General features: G+C 33.0%; 2 protein-coding genes across 2 annotated transcripts; one reads left to right on the top strand and one right to left on the bottom strand.

Moving 5' to 3' along the window:
* Window positions 1-1,989: 1,989 nt before the first annotated feature.
* LOC126706317 (mediator of RNA polymerase II transcription subunit 7a) lies at window positions 1,990-6,951 on the top strand. Its single transcript, XM_050405730.1, has 6 exons — window positions 1,990-2,156; window positions 2,922-3,079; window positions 3,449-3,518; window positions 4,462-4,628; window positions 4,716-4,789; window positions 6,595-6,951. Exons 2-6 carry the CDS (start codon window positions 2,945-2,947, stop codon window positions 6,653-6,655), a joined length of 507 nt encoding a protein of 168 aa, XP_050261687.1. The 5' UTR covers window positions 1,990-2,156; window positions 2,922-2,944; the 3' UTR covers window positions 6,656-6,951.
* A 1,899-nt stretch (window positions 6,952-8,850) lies between these two features.
* LOC126706644 (uncharacterized) lies at window positions 8,851-12,213 on the bottom strand. Its single transcript, XM_050406179.1, has 5 exons — window positions 12,103-12,213; window positions 11,818-11,910; window positions 11,624-11,725; window positions 10,198-10,369; window positions 8,851-10,010 (listed from the first exon to the last, which is right to left on the bottom strand). Exons 1-5 carry the CDS (start codon window positions 12,133-12,135, stop codon window positions 9,121-9,123), a joined length of 1,290 nt encoding a protein of 429 aa, XP_050262136.1. The 5' UTR covers window positions 12,136-12,213; the 3' UTR covers window positions 8,851-9,120.
* Between the last annotated feature and the right edge of the window lie 6,971 nt (window positions 12,214-19,184).

The following is a 19,184-nucleotide window of genomic DNA, read 5'->3' as shown; positions in this document are numbered from 1 at the left end:
TTTAAGTTTCAGTGGTTGCTGGGTTGGTTTCTTTAAGTTTCAGTGGTTGTTATTGGGGGTTTGTTTGAGTTTCGGTTGCTGGGGTTTTGTTCGCGGTGGTGGTGGATGATTTTGTTCGAGGAGTTTTGGGTGCTGCTCAACTTTAATTTTGGGTTGAGTTTTGGAATTGAATCAGAGGTTGAATACATTCACCACTGCTGCCTTACAAGTTGCCGATCTCACCGTCATCGACCTTACATGCCGCCAACTCGCCACTGGTCTCGCTCCTCACCGATCTGAGTTTATGGGTTGTGGGTTGATTTCGTGGGTTTATGGTGTGGTTCTTTGGTTGATTTTGGATTGTGGGTTGTGGATGGCGTTATGATGGTGTTGATGGTGAGTTTTAGGTGGTGATCTTGTTTTATGGGTCTTAGGAGTTTATGTTTTTTTTTTTTTTAATTGTGTTCTTTGTGTTTGTGATCTTGCGTTAATGTTTGTGTTTTGTGTTTTGTTCTGGGTTTGTTCTTCATGTTCTTATGTTGATGTTTAAATTTGTGATTGTGTTCTTGTTTAAAATGTATTTTATTGTTTTTAATTTTGTTTTTTGTTTTTTAATTTTGTTAAAATTCATTAATAAATTTTGTTTTATTAAAAAGCTGACATGGCATTTTTTAAATGCTAATTAAATTTTTTTATTATTTTTTAATTGATCACGTTAGTATTAGTTTGCCACCTAAGCAATTTCCGTTGGTGGCTTAACGGAAAGGACCAAAATAGAACGCGTTAATTTGAATCAGGGACTAAAAGTGGAAAAATTAAAATGTAGGGACTAAAATGGAAAAACGTCAAAATATAGGGACTAAAAGTGCATTTACGCCTTTATTAATTAACCAAGGTTTTAAAACTATTTTGGTAGCTAACAAATCGAGTGCAAAGAACTCGATTTTGCTATAGGAAATTGCACATGGAAATCGAGTGTCTCACACTCAAGTTCCAACTTCCAAGTGCAATTTCTCAGAGCAAAATCTAGTTCTCTGCACTCGATTTGTTAGCTACCAAAATAGTTTCAAAATCTTAGCTAACTAATAAAATAGTTTGGCTTTTATAGTTATTTTCGAATAAAAAAAACGAATAAACGACACCTTTTTTTTACCAAATTGCCACCTTGCTAGCCCAAAATGGAATTCTTATATTGGGAGAACGTATACGATGCATTGGCTATATGTGCTTCTCCTTTCTCACAATTTGTGGGTATATTTTTCCTCTTATTAGAGTTGGTCCAATTTACACTTCACAGCTTTGACGATCCAACCCGATCCACTAACTCCTAAAATTCAATCCAACCCAGTAGGTTGAGTTAGATCAGGTTGATTTTAACAGATCAGTAGGTTGCCTGCACACTCCTAAAAGATAATTATCATCATGCCAAGGCTCAACTTAAAAAAAAAAAAAAAAAAAAAAAAAAAAAAAAAAAAAAAAAAAAATTGAGAGTAATACTTGCACTATGTTTTTGTTTGGCAAAATTTTTTTTAGCTTTTAGCATTTTTCTTTTTTGCTCACCTTTTAAAAATAAAATAATAATAAAATTAGTAGCTTTTTGTCACATGTAACATAAATAAAAAAAAAAAAAAAAAAAAAAAAAAAAGTGAAAACTACTAAATATTAGTATTTTTTTGATAAACATTATACAAATAGGCTATCAAAAACTATAGGATTTTCAAACCGACACTTACAGTGTTGTAAACTTTTTGAGACTTTTTTGAGACCCAACTTAAAAAGTTTTTTTTTTTTTAACCACCATGTGCAAGTTTTTAATAAAAAAAAAAATCATCATATGACTTAAATATAGATAAAAATAATAATAATAATAACGAAGGGTTGATAGAAGTGTCAATAACATTCATTTTTTATTTTTTATTTTTTTTTGTTGTTAAGAAACTTCACTTTTAAAACTTTATTAACCAATAGCAATCACTTGTTAAACTTTTTTTTTTTTTTTTGAGATTAATATAAAAAAGCCCGTTTGGAAACATGGATTTCCAAATCCAAATCCCCGTTTGGGCCAACAAATAAATAAAGAAATAGATTTGGATTTGGGGATTTGAAATCAGGGGGAAACAGAGCAACTAGAGCAGCGAAGAAGAATTCAACTACACAACTTTTCGATACTCTAACAGGTACTTCCTGGCTCTCTCTCATTTTCGTGTCCCTGTCTTTTGAGTTTCAATCTCTCTATTTCTCTACGCTTTTCAATTTTCAGATTCGTTTTCTTTACTTATATATCTCTTTTTTCTACAATAATTTTTCTCTGATTCAAATTCAATGCAACTGTGATCTTACAGTGTTGTATAGTCTATAAGCTTAGGGTCTTGTTATTTGTGGGTTATTTACAAGACTTTGTTAAGCATATCAAAATTAGCTCTTTGATTTTTGGAGTTGTAAGTTCTTTTTTTTTTCTTTTTTTCTTTTTTTGGGTTTCGTGTATTCATTTTGGTTTTGCATTGGATTATATGAATTGGGTTTCTTTATTTTTGCTTAGTTCATGGTATGTGTTAAGTTTTGGAGTTAACCCTTTCTTTTAGGGGTTGTTGGATTTGGTACATGTAGTCCAAAAATAACATAAGTAAACATGTCAATTAAGGATGTAACAAAGATTATAACTTCGGATAGAATAGAACGGCAAACAAGAATACGTGTGGCCGACCATAAATAATCTATTAAGGTACCATGTTCAACCCAAAAAAAGATTGGGACTAAGGTTTAGTTGTTGGATTTTCCTGCTATCTGATTTTTTAGAAAAAAAAATGGAGGAAATGAGTTGTTGCATTGGAAAACCTTTAATTCAAAAATTCATGCTGGTTTAACTTTTTTCTTTTTTCTTTTTTTTGTGGAAATCTTTTACAGTTGAATTTATATTTGTCATGAACTTGTTTGATGTTCAGGGTTTGGTTAGGAAGAGCTTCTAATGGCAACAGCTACGTACCCGCCACCACCACCGTATTACAGACTATACAAAGATTACTTACAAAATCCAAAGTCAGCTCCTGAGCCTCCCCCTCCTATTGAAGGGACTTATGTTTGTTTTGGAAGCAACTATACTGTGAGAATTCCCTTTTTTTTTTTTTTTTTTTTATTCTCTCTTGCAAAATACATGTGAATATCCTAGTTTCGATTTTTAGGTGTAATGTTTAGTCAGAGTTTTTATGTGAAAGCTAATTGTGCTGAACTATTGTTTGTATTTAATAATTTGAAGAATGTATCACCTGTTTGTTCACAAGTAACAATAGAAAGTGAAGGGGATTTCCTGAAAATGTGTAAACAGGGAAGGTGGTTTTAATATCTTTAGTTTGTAGGTCTTAAGTCCAAAGCTTGGATTTGATGAAATCATCAAGCTTATATTATGATTGAATTATTAGTCTTCTATCATTATTCTATTTTTCCATGATAAATTTTCCAATATTTTGTATAGACCGATGATGTGCTTCCAACCTTGGAAGAACAAGGAGTGCGCCAGCTATACCCAAAGGGACCAAATATCGGTACGATTCTGTGGCATTTACTAAATCTTTTGCAACTACTACTTAGTCAACTACTTGATCATTTATGAAGTTCTCCTTTCTTTGATAATAAGAGTTTTTTTCCTTTTTTATTCCCAAATAAATTGGTCAGGTTACTAGTAGAATTAATTTTTTCCTCTTCTCTCTTCCTTGCTTCTTGAATGTTGAGTAATTCATTATTTTTCAGATTACTGATAAAAAGTGTAGAAAGCACCATTAGGAGGGGGCTCTTTCCCTCCTGTTTTTTAAACTAGTTTGGACACTAGTGATGAATGATTTTTTTTCTTTTCTTAATCTGGATATTTCCATACACATAAGATCTTATGGGTTTTCTGATTGTTAATCTCTCTAGCACATTGTCTACCATTGCAGCCTTTTGAAACTTCTGCAAAGATGAAGGAAATTATTCAAAGTAATTGGTTTCCGTATTGTTAGTCTCAGATCTCAATTCTGATTTGAAAGGAAAATTCTCATACTATCATAAAGTTAGATTACAATGACTAGGCTATTTATACACTAAGGAGTTGGTTATGCTAACAACTCCAGAACAAACTATGCTGGCACTTACAACTACCAATAATTATCTACATGTCCATAATTATTAACACATTTAAAAGAAAGTACAAGTAAATCTGCACATGGAATACTCGGCCATGACCCCATTGCCATGTGAAATGCCCTACATCCCACACAGAGAGAGAGAGCTGATTATCTGTTTGCCCACGTATTTCATCAAATTATGATACAATTGGTAGGTAAAATAAACAGTTGGTAGTGCACTATGTAACCTACCCCCTGGTCCCCCTCTCTTCTTTTGTGGTTAAGTGCTACTGTACTCTGAATGCTTTTATCTTCTTCTGTTTTCCCCCCAAGAATTTTTTGCTACCAGATTTTTTAAAAATGCTGTCTGTTATTATTTGTGTAGATTTTAAGAAGGAACTGAGGTCCCTTAATAGAGAGTTGCAGCTGCATATTTTGGAGCTCGCTGATGTTCTTGTTGAGAGACCATCGCAGTATGCAAGGAGAGTGGAGGAAATATCCCTAATATTTAAAAACTTACACCACCTTCTCAATTCATTGCGTCCCCATCAGGTAAAATCATTCTAGATTATTTGTGATCATTTCTTTTGGATGGTTTTCAAGAATCTACTTCATCATATATTGTCCTTTTCCTTATAGGCTCGAGCAACGTTAATTCACATTCTAGAACTCCAAATACAACGCCGTAAACAAGCTGTGGAGGATATAAAGAGGTATGACCTTAGAAAGTGTGTGTAATTTTGTCTTCCTTTTGAACTTATAAAAAAAAGTTTGTCTTCCTTTTGAGCATTTTATATGAGAAATTTCTTTTGTACTTGATTTCTTGTAAGATCATTGGAAGGGTGTTGTAATTTTACCTGCTGAATGTATAGCTTTTAGTTCCAAAATAAAAAAAGAAATTTAATCCTTTGATTGTTATTGTGTGTGTGAGAGAGTGATAATTACAATTGAGCTTTTAAGTGAGAAAATTGCTTTTGCATTTTGTCCCTTTTAAGATTGTTGGATGGATGACTTCATTTTACATGCTGAATTAATAGCATTTAGATATTTAAAAATAGAAATAAATTAATAATAATCCTTTGTGTGTCTGTTGAACCAGGGAGAGTGATGTCGGAAAATTTAAGCCCAAAGGCCCATTACTCTGTTTTTCAATCCATTTGCTATCTCAGGACCAGTCATTTATTTCTCTTAAGTTATGCTTTGTTATTATTATGTCTATAGTATTTTTAAAGCTTTTGTGAATAGAATGTGACCTTTAAATGAAGTTAAATGCTTAGGATTTGATTGTTATATGCAAGTTGAATGGATAGGACTCTAGGGTTACTAAAGTCTATTATAAATATCACCTCATTTGAGTCATTGTAGGCAGTCTTTTCTTATATATTTTATAAAATTTTAGATTTGAATATTTCTTGAGCTGTTTTATATCCTAGCAATCGATATTTGATTGTTCCAACTTCATTCCTATTATCTTCTTCTTTGATTTAATCTTGTTTATTATTGGTTTTATTTTATTTTTTTAAATAACCCTTCTTCTACCCTTGAACTAAGTTTTCTTAAACCCTTCTACCCTAGAACTAATTTCTCACCGTATCCAGTGGTATTAGAGCAAGCATCCTAGATCTAAGCCGTAATATTTATATCTGAATTAAAGGTTACAACTTTAACCTATGGTTGGTCATGGTGGAGATCGTGGGGTTAGAGGAAATCTAGACCAACAGACAGAGAAGCAGGAGCCCTTAAAGGAATTACGTAAGTTGACCATGAACGTTAGGACATTCCAAAAGGTGCTCTACGACTGCTTTTCATGCCAACCTCTAGTAGTTCATTCCTGGACTTGGTTCAACTCAATTACAATTTATGTGTTGGCATGAGATGGAGGAATAATGATGTTGATGTGTTTTTGTTTTTTTCCTCTCATCTTAATAAAAGCTGTTCTTGTAGGCTGGTGCAGTGTTGTAATTGTGCTAGGAAATATCATTAATGTTGTATGTGGAACTCTATAAGCACAAGAAAATTGATTTTTGAAATCAGCTTGTCCTTGCCCTCAGCATGGCGTTTACTGATAGCGTTGTCTTTCTTTGCCTTAAAAGGCAGCTTATGATATATAGGCCAATTATCTATGAATTACAGCTGACATTGCATGCTGACTTTAGGGTCTGAGTGACACACTTGGTTCTATCTCAGATGGTACCTCCTCCCCTTGTAAGAACATGGTAGAGGGTGAGGTTGTAGGTTTAAGACCCATTTGGGTGTGTAGCCATAAACTTCCAAGGAGGGAATTTGAATTTATTCTTCTTGAAATTGTTAGAATAAACAAAGTTGATTGGCAATATATGCCTCTTGTTGTTTTCCTATACCATAAGGTAGGAACCTTCATCTTAAGCATTATAAGTTTCTTCTCAACATTTGCATTATATGTAATGAAGCTGTAATGTCCTAGGGCAGTGAACATGTAGTCACTATGATAAAAATGCTTATTAAATTGACCTTACTGTTTGTTTAATTGCTTGTTCAGGAGAAGAGAAGAAGCTCGGAAACTTCTCAAGGAGTCAATTGCAACCTTGGACGGAAACTAGTGCATGAATTGGATAATTTTTTATGATATGATAGCTGCATTTACTGCTATTTAGTTCTACTCAGTGCATCTTGTTTTCTCACACTCCTGGAAATCTGACTTGAATATATCTGTTGTGTCACATATGACTGTTAGGGTTTAATTTTAAGTATCCCAACTGAGTAATTACTAAAATTCTAACGACAGGATCTTGAGCACAAGAAGCCTATTAGAGAATTATGAAGAAAGCTGAACGAATACTTGTGGATCTAAAATCTGCTATTGTAGAAATATATGAATGGCCAACTTTCCTTGAAACCAATTGGGGGACCCATTATGTGGCGATTTTTCCCCTCTTTTTTTCTTTTATTATTACCAGTTTCAACAGGACAATTATGAATTTATCATGTATGTCTGGGATTAAGTGGCCCCTGTATGACTATAATCTACAGAGGAGAAAAAAAATTACATTTTTATATTGTCCCCCGAGATGCTATTAGCTTGTACTACCAGTTCCTTCACTAGTCTGTCTTTTATCTCCAGCACATTCTACGTGATCTGAGATTGCATGTGCATTCTGCATACCATGAAGCAGAATCTTCGATTTTCCCATAGCCAATTGACAGCCATCATCTTGTACATATTTATTCTCTTTGATTTCCAATTTTTCGGATGCATTCCTTAGTTCTCTGGACCCGAAACTTGGTTAGTCCACAGATATTGGGAATGTTTTTACTGGACTGTTTAACTACATATTTAGAATTAGGCCATAGCTCATCAAGTCATCATCATTACAAGGCCAACAATTAGGTAATCATTGCTGCGTAATCATCACCATGCTCTTCTATCAAATTTTTTGACCGGTTTCATTTTTAGTTTAAGATATGTTACAAACTCCAAAAAAACGGATAACAACAATTCTAAAATTGAAAAAGAAATAGGCTATAAGCAATCAAACAAATTTCCCAACACTACTTCCACTTATGGAAGAAAAAAGAAGCGAAGCTCAAAATTTGCTAAATCAGTTCCTAAATTTTAAATCACTCCTATAGAGGAGCTTTCGGCTCTCTCTGGGCCTAAACATTCACATCCTATATTATCTGACTTAAGGAAACATAAAAGCACTCGTCTAAACGAACTAATTGTTAAGCCATCAATACTCTTACGATGCACCGGGACCTCAGTTACTGCAAAATAAGTACCATTATTCAGTGTCTTCTAGCCTTGCTTTGTAGATCAGTCACCAATGGGATTGAAAAGGCATTTTAATAGTAAAAAGAAGTCCATTATCACAAATATGATATCCTATATTTAGCCTCTCATCAGCTCCAAGATTTAAAGTAAAGAGAAAACAAAGAACAGTAACTTGTCACAGTCAACTATATTTATCAAGGGAATTCGTTATTCACATTATCAGAAATGTCAAGTGATTGTTCTGCCTTTTCACCAGCCATTTGCTTTTGAATAGAATGCACATCAGAAATTCCAGAAATGTTACTGAAGAGCAAAAACAAAAACACATTTTGAGAACATACAGCAAAGGCAATTGATGGGCTAATAAGTTAACAATGGCATTCTAACATGTTTCCTTTTCCTCCACAAGCCTATGGGTGATGCCCTTTGCAATGAAATCAGTTGCAGTCCACAAAAGGCCTATTGCAGCCAAGCTTATCTTCATCTGTATTTTTTTAGCTCTGTAGTCTCCAGTCACATCTACACATCTAAAATATTCAAACAAAAATACTGGCATGACCAACAGCTTTTTAACAGTATTACTCACAATTCTCCATATTGTAATGAGACCATAAATTAAATAAGCCCTTGCACACAGGTAGACCTGTTCATTTTGCTGTCCTGTCTGAGTTTAGGGCAGGTCTCAGCCTATATTCAGGCTGAATTGTGAAGACCTGCACCTGGCCTGCTCAGGAGATAGAACCCATTGTTTCAGCCCTATCATTCTCAATGGAGTCCAACCTAGGCTTCTTATTTATTCTTTCAAGGCTTAAGCCTATACTGAGAGATCCCCTTAGGATACTTGGCTCCCTTTTATGCCAAAAAATAAAAATAAAAAATTGCTCGACATGATTCATTTTGGAAGACAAGTTTTCATAGTTTCATTTTTGGAGAGAAAATTTTAAGGTTGCAACCTCTACTCAATATTTAAATACCAATACGCTATTGCATTATTGTAATAACCCTTCACGCACTATACAAAAATAATGGGAAACAACTACTTCTCATATGTGTGCATAACATAAAAATCTATACAATTTAAATTTTCATTTTTCTCATTTTCTTTTCAGCCAAATATAAGGAAATTTACATCAGTTTTCGTCCTTCAACTAATTTCTTCTCTATCCTATCACTTTTGAATCATTAATATTCTTTCTATCCTTCCAGTTTTTCTTACCTCCCATTTTTTATCATCTATCCTCCCTACCAAATGCTCTTTCTATCCTCTCCCAACCAAATGAGGTTAGGCTTTCTCTACTTATCTAGCTGCTTAAGCAACTTTGCTATTCCCTCTGGCAATGGAGCTGGTGTCAGTTGCACTAGATCAATTTCCTCATCATTGCTAATCCAGCCATGGTAAGGTCGCCTCCTTCGGGTAGGACGAATATCTGGTAGTGGGAATTGGTTCACATGTGGTGGTGGGAGATAACGCATACCAGAACTTGCTGCCAGTGGTGGTGGGAAATAACGCATACTACCTGCAATATATGGAGGCGGCTGGGCAAGATTTTTCCCAAGAGTTTCAGCACCACCAGAATTTGCTTCCAGTGGCCGTGGGAGATAGTGCATACCATCTGCAATATGTGGAGGTGATTGGGCAAGACTGTTCCCAAGAGTTTCAGCCCTACCAGAACTTGCTGCCGGTGGCCGTGGGAGATAATGCATACCATCTGCAATATGTGAAGGTGATTGGCCAAGACTGTTCCCAAGATTTTCAGCCCCACCAGTTCTTGCTGCCGGTGGCCGTGGGAGATAGCGCATACCATCTGCAATATGTGGAGGTGACTGGGCAAGACTGTTCCCAAGAGTTTCAGCCCCACCAGAACTTGCTGCCAGTGGCCGTGGGAGATAACGCATACCATCTTCAATACGTGGAGGTGATTGGCCGAGACTATTCCCAAGAGTTTCAGCACCACCAGAACTTGCTGGTGGTAGTGGTGGGAGATAAATCAAACCATCTGCAATATGTGGAGGTGACTGGGCAAGACTGTTCCCAAAAGTTTCAGCACCACAAGAACTTGCTGCCTGTGGTGGTGGGAGATAACGCATACCATCCGCATTAGGTGGAGGTGACTGGGCAAGCCTATCCCCAGGAGCTTCAGCACCACCAGAACTTGCTGCCGGTGGGAGATAACGCATACCATCTGCAATATAAGAGCATACATAACATGATTAAAGTATCAGAGAAGTTCTCCTGCAATTTATTTATGGGTCAACCACACATAAACCTTTTGGTTAATTGTGCTTGAATTTATATGTTGATTGTTGAAAAAAGAAAGAAATTTAGTAAAATATTATTTCAAAAGCTGTAAATGAATAAAAGCTGATTACGAGATTCATGTGCACTGTCTGGAGCCTCATTAGGCTGTGAGGCCGAGTCCAAAGCCTGGTTCGTTAGCAACATAGCATTGGCCCCTGAGTTGGAGCAAGTAGGTATGGATGACCCAACAGCTGAAGATTCTCTATTATCTGCATCTCCCGGATCATGTTGAGGAGAATCATCCTTCAAGAATAATTGGGAAATGAAATTATTATTATTATTAATAATTTGATTAGTAATAATGTGAAGGTTCAAACTAGCTTCATGAATACATTGTACAATTAATTCCTCTTGTGCAAGGTATAAACTAGCAAGAGCCAATAAATTATTATCACAGAAGTTCAACTAATGAACCACAAAGCTGTATAGAATATATAGAACTAACAGAAATAGGTATTAGTATTACTCCGCTAAACTAGATAATAACACAGTGAGTCATTGCCATAGGGGATCAAGTATTAGGGATATCAGTCAATTAGAGAATAATTTGGCGAGTATCAAGAGAAAAATGAACTTCAGTCTTCATTATGGAGCCTAACTGCAACATCAGTTAACCTCCATGTTAAAATTTGCAGGACCTATGAACAACACATAACTATGGGTTTCCTCATAGGGAAAGCGAGAGAGAAAAGAGGGGGGGGGGGGGGGGGGTTGTTGTTAAGGGTTTTCGTCTACAGGGGAGGAGTGAATCAAGTTATATCTCAAATTATGACCTCTTTTTATGTAACAGACTCACCAGCACCACTTAAAAATTTGCAGCTGTAAATTGGGAAACAACTAGTATGCATTCCTAGTTTTCGACAGAATAAATGAAATAATGAACATGGCTTGCCCAAGGCATGGTGATGTAGTTCTAACTACTAAGTCAACATTTAGTGCTATACTCCTTTTCCAGATATAGCTTCAATGCTTCGTTAGTTTCTGAAAGGCATAGGCACGTCTCACAGAATTGCAACCCCCAATGGAATAAGAGCCAACCAACAACAAAATTATTGTATGTTTCTTTCTTAACAAGTGAAATCATGGAATGTAAATAATATCAGGACTCTAGAATGCAACGGCTAAACTGGTTTGATTGTTCACTAACTTTGCTTTATTACATATAGATGCTATATAAACTGAAATGGACAAATTAGCATAAATGCATAATGCCTAAGTACAACTTCCCTCAATTAAGCCATTTATGTCTGGGCTCAATTAAAGGTGGATGACTCTGATTTCCCAAGCAAGTTATACTTCATTTTGTTTTTTCTTTTCTTTTCTTTTCTTTTTTTATTATTATTTTTTTTTAACACTAAGATATCAAGCATAAAAGAAATCACATTTCTTAATGAGCTGTAATTCAAATTGCATGTAACAATAAAAGGAATCAAAGCATATGAAAGGGGAAAAATGAATACTTATGTAGCATATAACCAAAAAAAAAACAAATTTTACCTGCTGATCTTGTGGAGCATTTGTTTTTTCAAGTAATGTTTCAACAAGGACAGAGTAAGAAGAATCTTCAATAAAGACCCATCCTTCATTTCCACCATAAACCTGAGCCAAAACCCAGAAACCCATTATTGTTTTTTGCTTTCAAAAACACATTGAAACATAGAAAACAAAAACAAAAACAAAAGCTGACCCACATTGAGTAGCTCTCCTACGGTGACTTCGACCAAATCTTGAGGAAATCCATAGGGGCGCATGGCGTCAAGTGCTGCAGCCAGACGAGTATCTTTCTGCAAAACAAAGTGTGTGTGTGTGTGTGTGTGAGAATATGACAGAAAATAACATGGGAAAGAGACAAAATTTTTAATTTTTAATAATACAATGAGGGATTGTGTTTGTGTCCAAGAATTTAATTTAAGAGAAGAAAATATGAGAGAGAGAGAGAGAGAGAAATGAGAGGGAAAAGATCAAATAGATAGAACCTTTCTTGGACGACCTCTTGGTCTTGAAGCCATTGATGATCTCTCTCTCAACTTTTTTTTTTGGGTGCGAGTCTCAAAAGAGTAATGATACACACAAAAATTTTCAAAAGACCCCAACTCACAATTAATGACAAGCTATGAAAAAATATATCAGATCATATAAAAAAATATATATATCATATCATATCCTATTATATTATATTATATTAGTTATAGATGGTTGCGCAGTTTTATGAAAAAACTTATAAAATAAATGTATATATAATTATATATTTTAATAAATTCAATAAAGATAAAAGAAAAAATTATCAAGTATAAATAATTATCTCACTAAAATAAGGAATAAGATTTCTTTCTAAAACTAAATTAAATTAATAATTCCAAATTAAATTTTAAATTGATAATTATTTTTAAAAAAATGTACTAAACAATTGATAAATCTAAAATTAATATAATCTTGATAATAATATAAACTAGTCATTAACTCGTGCGATGCACAGAATATATTTCACTTTGCTTAAAATAAAATTAAAAAAAAAATCATAACTTATCAAGATGTTAAAATATACAATATTCATCGCAAAATGTTATTTGAGAATAAAATTACCATCAAAATGATATAAAGAAAAATTTCATGTCCAAACAACTCATCAAGGTGGAATTTGGTTATTACTAAGATCCTATATGTAATTTACCAGAAAGATATCATGTTAGTTTTGATCTTCATTCTCTTTTTGCATATTAGTTACTACTTTTAACTTCTATGTAAAATTTTGCTTTAACTCAATTGTTATCTTGAGATAAATCTATAGTTATCTCATCTTTACTACTGGTACTCATCTCATGTCTATTGTCATTGTAACCATAAAACATAAAATCATACCTATTGAAGAAGAAATTCAAAGTAGTTCATCTGGCATTACACCAACAATATTCAAGGCAAAATCCTTCCTGTGAAGGGGGAAAAAATCAATCAACCATGAAAACAAAGATTCATAAACTGAAGAAGCTCAAGATAATTTTAGAACTTGTCAAGATATATAACCACATACCAAAAATTTTAAGAACCAAAAGGGGATTATCATAAGAAATAAATGTGCCTTAGTTTGTATATGAATTTAATTTGTGGAAAATTTATAGCCACATACCAAAAGATTTAAGAACCAAAGGGGGATTATCATAAGAAATAATTGTGCTTCAGAATTTGTAGAGATTTGTTGGGAATTCAACAGTGATTTATGAATAGCACAGTTGATTATCAAAAGCAAATTCCTAACTTCAAATTAAAGGGTTGCATGTTCTCTAACTCAAATTCGTATATCACAACTGCAAATAATAATTATATAAAACTGATACAAACTATGCACAGACAATCAATAGGCTTTGTTGCTGGTCTTTAGCACTAAGATTTGAATCGCATCGTAATCATAATTGCATAATACATAATTAGATGTCAAGGCTTTCTAGGGCTTCACATATACTTCTTTTGGATCCTCTACAACACTTGTAGCAATGCAAAAGTTAAAAATAAAAAATAAAAAAAAAAAGTAGTAGAGATTACAAACAGAGAAGAGAGAGTACCAAGTTTTTGTTGGGTTTTATGTTTTCCAACTGTAATTCTCAATAAAAGCGTATAAAAGCGTGAGAGGAGTAGTTAAGTTTTGCAGTCGTACAGTTTCAGGTGGATGAAACTTTATATTTTTAAATCAGATTTAAAATTTTTTTTTAAACTTTAGGATTAAGGAAAAAAAAAAGGAGAAAGACTCCTGTTAGGACTCTCTCACTATTTAGTTTAAAAAATTAAAATGATGATGTGGAAAATTGTGGGAGTTTCAAAAGTTTCGGTTTTATATATATATAGATATAGATTAAAATTAAAGTTGATAATTCAAGAATACACGTGTAGAACATCTTGATAATTTGATGTAACATAAAAATCAAATAAGAAAATTGCTAAAATTAATCTATTAATTCTAACCATGTTTAATCATTAATTCTAAGACCCTGACCCTAAGCATATAAATTAGATCAAAGCTAAGAAAAGTTTTTTTAAACAAAAGGCAACCAATACACAAAACCAAATCAATTTAATAAAAAAACAAAAACAAAAACAAATAAGGAGCCTTTAGAAACTTGACAATGTTTTCGAACGTTTTGAATTCATTAATTAAAATCACATGAAGACAAAAAACCAATAATAACACTAAAAAAAATAAACAAAATGAAAATAATAATAATAAAAGAAGAAAGAATGTGTAGTTGCATTGTCATGGGATTTAGGCATTCACTTATTGAAATAAGCTTCACTCCAAAAAGGATATATAGGATTATATATATTGGTAGAGTTCCATTTGAAATATAATTCATTTAAATCTTATTGAAATTAAAGATATCTAATCAATGTTTTTGTTTTTATCCCATAAAAATCGGAATTAAAAAAGGCCATATGAATAGATTGAAAAAAAAAAAAAAGTTGATTCAACATAACGTAACATATAAAAAATTAAAAAAAAAAAAAAGATAAAGAGAACGTGGTTGATAGCTATAGGGATTGAAATTGGATTGGACCCAAAATAGGATTGGGCTCAACCTAAGCGGCCCAAACAATAAATTTGTAGAACATGGACGAAAGAACTAGATCTATTCCAGAAGAAAAGCGATTAAATTTGGTAATTTAAGAGTGTTAGACACAAGTAGGATAAGAAAATTTGCCCTCGGAATAACTCGAGAAGTTTATATTATATTGTTTTGTTGAACCATAAAACTATACAAGAGTGCACAGTCTTGTTCTAAAAAATCCTTGATTTTTTCCCCTCCCCCCTCCTTTTTTTTAGTACATCTTCCCATGTTATATACTCAAATTTTGGTGTCGTCCCTACCACACACGTGTAGGTTAGATTCGAGAAACTCCTTCCTGTCCCATCCAACACCTCCTAGAACCATCAACTAATAGCTATAAAGCTGCTTGATCACTGTTCAGGCATCACTTCCACATTAATGCGGCCAGAGAGTTGGTTGGGAGTCATTTAATGCGGAGGTAGCAGCTTTTTGAAGATATTTGTTGCCCTTCTCCTTTCTTATCCCTTGTCCAACGTCTAACTCTTAGTGGTGATGTAACTTCGAAGAAAGTCCATAATGATATGGCACTCTTACTGACCTCGGACACTTGTTGCCAAGATGGCTTTTATCCTTGGATGCTCGTTGGACTTATCTCATATTATCTCTACTCTTCTCTTTACTTCATTCTCCTTATAATCTTATCTAGACCTCCTCGAATGGTCTAATGTCCTCGGATTGGGTCATAGACCCAATTAGTACAGTCTTAACAGTACCTCCTGATTAACTGGCCCCCACAATAGCTATAAGGAAATATATATATATATATTAAATGTCTTCAACGTAGAAATCATCAAATTAATGGAGATATATACTGTTTTTTGAAATAGATAGAGATTATCAAATTATTAGAGATATATACTGTTTATTGAGATAGATTTATATTAATCACCTCTTGAATAATTTAGATTGTGCTTATCCCTTACTAATCAAGTTTTGTAGCTTGATATTCTGATAAAATAATATTAAAATTTTGAAAATTTAGATGATAAATATTATCTAAATTAAATTTTTGTTTGTTAAATATTATCCCCTAATTTAAGAAATATATCCTAACAAATAAAAAAATAATGTTAATTAGATGATAAATATTATCTAAATTAAATTTTTGTATATTAAATATTATCCCTTAATTTAAGAAATATATCCTAACAAATAAAAAAATAATAATAATATAATTTTATTTAATGATAAGAATGAATTAGAGTCTTGGTAGTATACTATTTCTTTTTAGTCATTTAAAAATCTGAAATTTTAATAAAATTACAGCAATTTGGTAAAACCACGTGGCGCAACCACGACGTCTAAGCCCAATTTTTATTATATATAATATGATATATAATATTTGCTGTGCATGCTTTAAACGCTAAATTATTTTCTTATGATGTTTGGGGAAAATATCTTTAAACGCTTAGACGCCGTGGTTGCGCCACGTGGCTTCACCAAATTGTTGAAATTTTAATAAATTTTTAGATTTTAAGAATAGATATATACATATTTTTTTGATAAATATGACAAATCAATTAATGAAAAAAAGTAGTATTTGATTTACAACTATAACAGTTATGTGTATCTAAAATGTTATCAACAAACCCTAAAATCAATAGAATAGAATTACTTAAAGATAGAATTTAAATAAAAAAGAGATTCTTTCATCTTGATGCTATTTTGGTGGTTCTAAGCTTTGCCCATTTCGGAAGAATCACAACACAATCACATGGCATCATCCATGGGGCTGGGTTCTATATCCAAAGCATTTCATCGAGAAGGCCAAACTTGGTAAGCACTTAATATTTTAATATGTTCCACCCTAAGTTCTTTTTCTTTTAAAAAAGGTAAAATATAAAAAAGAAAAGAAAAAAAAGATAGAACTTGCATTTTTTTTTCCTGCATTTTTTTTTTTCCAAAATTACAGTCTTATTTAGTTTTTGGCTGTGTTTGTTTTGGGTGATAATTACTTCCGAAAATGTTTTTCCGTAAATGCGGGTGTTTGGTTGGTTTTGAAAATAGAATTTTCCGGAAATCAATTTCATTTGACCGTAAAAAAGAAGCTTTGACCACGGAAATTCATTTCCGTTCCTATTTTCACTTCAAATGGTTTCTGGAGAGAGAGAGAGAGAGAGAGAGAGAGAGGAAGAAGAGGGAGCCCAGATCACACCTTCGACATCGCCGGCGAACCTCGAGCTCCAGTTCGACGATCACACGCACCGGTCTCGTCGATCGCAACATCGCGCCGATCGCACCGCGTCGCTTGATCTCGCCTCCGCGCAATCTCGCCTTCGACCCAGAGCCTTCGACCCACCGATCTTCGACCCACCAATCTCTCTCTCTCTCTCTCTCTCTCTCTGATTTTGATTTCTGTGTGATTTTTGTTGTTGTTGTGGTGGTGTGGTAGTGGTGTTTTGGTGGTTGTGGCTTTTGATTGCCGGAGTTTGCTACCATGGGTTGAATTGGAGTTTCGATGGGTGTGTGGTGTTGGGATTTAGCTGTGATTTGTTCTATGGATTGGGATTTGGCTGTGATTTTGAAATTTTCAGTAATAAACTTTGTTTGGATGTTGAGAAAATAGCTGAAAAATTTGTAGGAAAATAGCATTTTCAGAAGAGAACCAAACACATGAAAATATTTTTTACAACAATTTTCATAATGCAACCAAACACTTGAAAATATTTTCCTTTTCGGAAAATAGCATTTTCGGAAATAAATATTTTCTGGAAAATATTTTACGGGAACCAAACACAGCCTTTGTATATAAACTAATAATTAAATATATATTAATTTCCTTATCATTTGTAGGATTAGCATCTTCTTCACCTGGTAAGTTGTTGATAGAATCATAAACAAAGTATTTATAGAAGATCAAATCATAACTATTATTGTATAAATCAAAGATAACTTATTAGTTTATCTGTTTCATCCTAAATATATACACAAATAGTTGATCAGTATATTTTTTAAATAGATTTAAACCAACTTTTATTGCTATATATAATATGATATAATAAAAGTTAGATTTAGACACCGTAGTTGCGCCATGTGGCTTCATCAAATTGCAAAAAATTTAATAAATTTTTAGATTTTAAGAATAGATATATACATAATTTTTGGATAAATATGACAAATAAAGTAATAAAAGAAAGTAGTATTTCACTTACAACTATAATAGTTGTGTCTATCTAAAATTCTTTTTTAATAAACTACTTTTTTTTGTTCATATCATCTTCTTCACAACCTAAAATTCCCACTATATATACACAGAGTTTTTTGATGTTTCATTATTTTTACTACGTACTTTACCATTATTTGCTATATTCTTCATTTCTCAAGAAAATTGCGCTCTGTGCTTCAAGGGATGCAGTTATACAGAGTGATAGAAAGAATGTGGTCCCCGAGGTCTGGAGTGTTCTGGACAAGATCAAGGACTTCTCTGAGAGAGCCCGTAGTGGTTCTTGGGTAATATAAAGTTGATATTAGTATCTTATTTGGGCATGAAATATGTGAAGTTTTGGTAACTGGAAAATTTTGGCAGGTTGGAGCCACAAGAAAAGTATTGAAGGATGTTGTTGCTGTTGGTATTGGTGGCAGCTTCTTAGGACCTCTATTTGTGCACATTGCTCTTCAAACAAGTTGGGTGTTGCAATCCCTTATGTGCACCACCTCTATGTTGTCCTTTTTTTGTGATAATGTTATTATTTTACTATTAAAATTTTTGAAGCTTGTCGTACAAAAAAGCTCAGTCAACATGTTCATGGTTTAGTGGTTGCATCTTACAGATCCAGAGGCTATCAAATCTGCAAGGGGATGCTAGCTACGTTTGTGAGTGTTAATATTTCACTATGATACCATAAGTAATGAAGTATTGAAATTCTAGATGTAGATCTTCCTTTTGAGGTCTTTCTTTTTTGTCATCAAATTGAATAGATTTTGTGTATTTGTTGCATTTTTATTATAGATAATATGATTTTTATCAACAAGTTTTATAGATAGGTTGAAATTTTATGTTTGATCATACTTTTTAGTGTTTTTTTAGAAGTCAATATAGCAAGCAATATATTTGTATTTTTTAATTTCTTATTACATGATTATTTGTTGTTGACATCAATATTTTATAATGGATTTAATTTGTTATGGCTTTCGTTTGGTGCTTTGTTCCATGTAATCTATGTTCTTTAATTAAAAGCAAAATTTGCTGTCAAACATGAAATTGGATATGAGAGAATCCATCCGTCCAAATTTCTATGTAAGTCTATCTTTATTTAACTCCGTTTTTTTAAGCTAAAAAATTTGGATATTTTTTCATTAATGAATTGAGGTTTTGGCCTAATTTTGTTTTCAACCATTTCAATTATTTAATTCATTATTTTTTCATGTGTAATATTAATATCTGTGTTTTTTTTTTTTTAATGATAAAAAAAAATATTTGTGTTCTTAAAGGTTAAAACACAATACAATTACAAACATTACTT

This window comes from Quercus robur, chromosome 11 (genome assembly GCF_932294415.1).
Source record: "Quercus robur chromosome 11, dhQueRobu3.1, whole genome shotgun sequence".
Lineage (NCBI taxonomy): Eukaryota > Viridiplantae > Streptophyta > Magnoliopsida > Fagales > Fagaceae > Quercus > Quercus robur.
This window is presented reverse-complemented; position numbering and strand designations above follow the sequence as displayed.

Bases quoted from the DNA above. Each gene is read 5' to 3' on its own strand.
- LOC126706317 (XM_050405730.1), top strand. From the start codon at position 2,945: ATGGCAACAGCTACGTACCCGCCACCACCACCGTATTACAGACTATAC. The intron at 3,080-3,448 runs GTGAGAATTCCC...TATTTTGTATAG, and splicing joins GTTTTGGAAGCAACTATACT to ACCGATGATGTGCTTCCAAC. The intron at 3,519-4,461 runs GTACGATTCTGT...TTATTTGTGTAG, and splicing joins CCCAAAGGGACCAAATATCG to ATTTTAAGAAGGAACTGAGG.
- LOC126706644 (XM_050406179.1), bottom strand. From the start codon at position 12,135: ATGGCTTCAAGACCAAGAGGTCGTCCAAGAAAG. The intron at 10,370-11,623 runs GTAAAATTTGTT...TTATTCTTGAAG, and splicing joins ATGCTCCACAAGATCAGCAG to GATGATTCTCCTCAACATGA. The intron at 10,011-10,197 runs GTAATCAGCTTT...CTTATATTGCAG, and splicing joins AGACAGTGCACATGAATCTC to ATGGTATGCGTTATCTCCCA.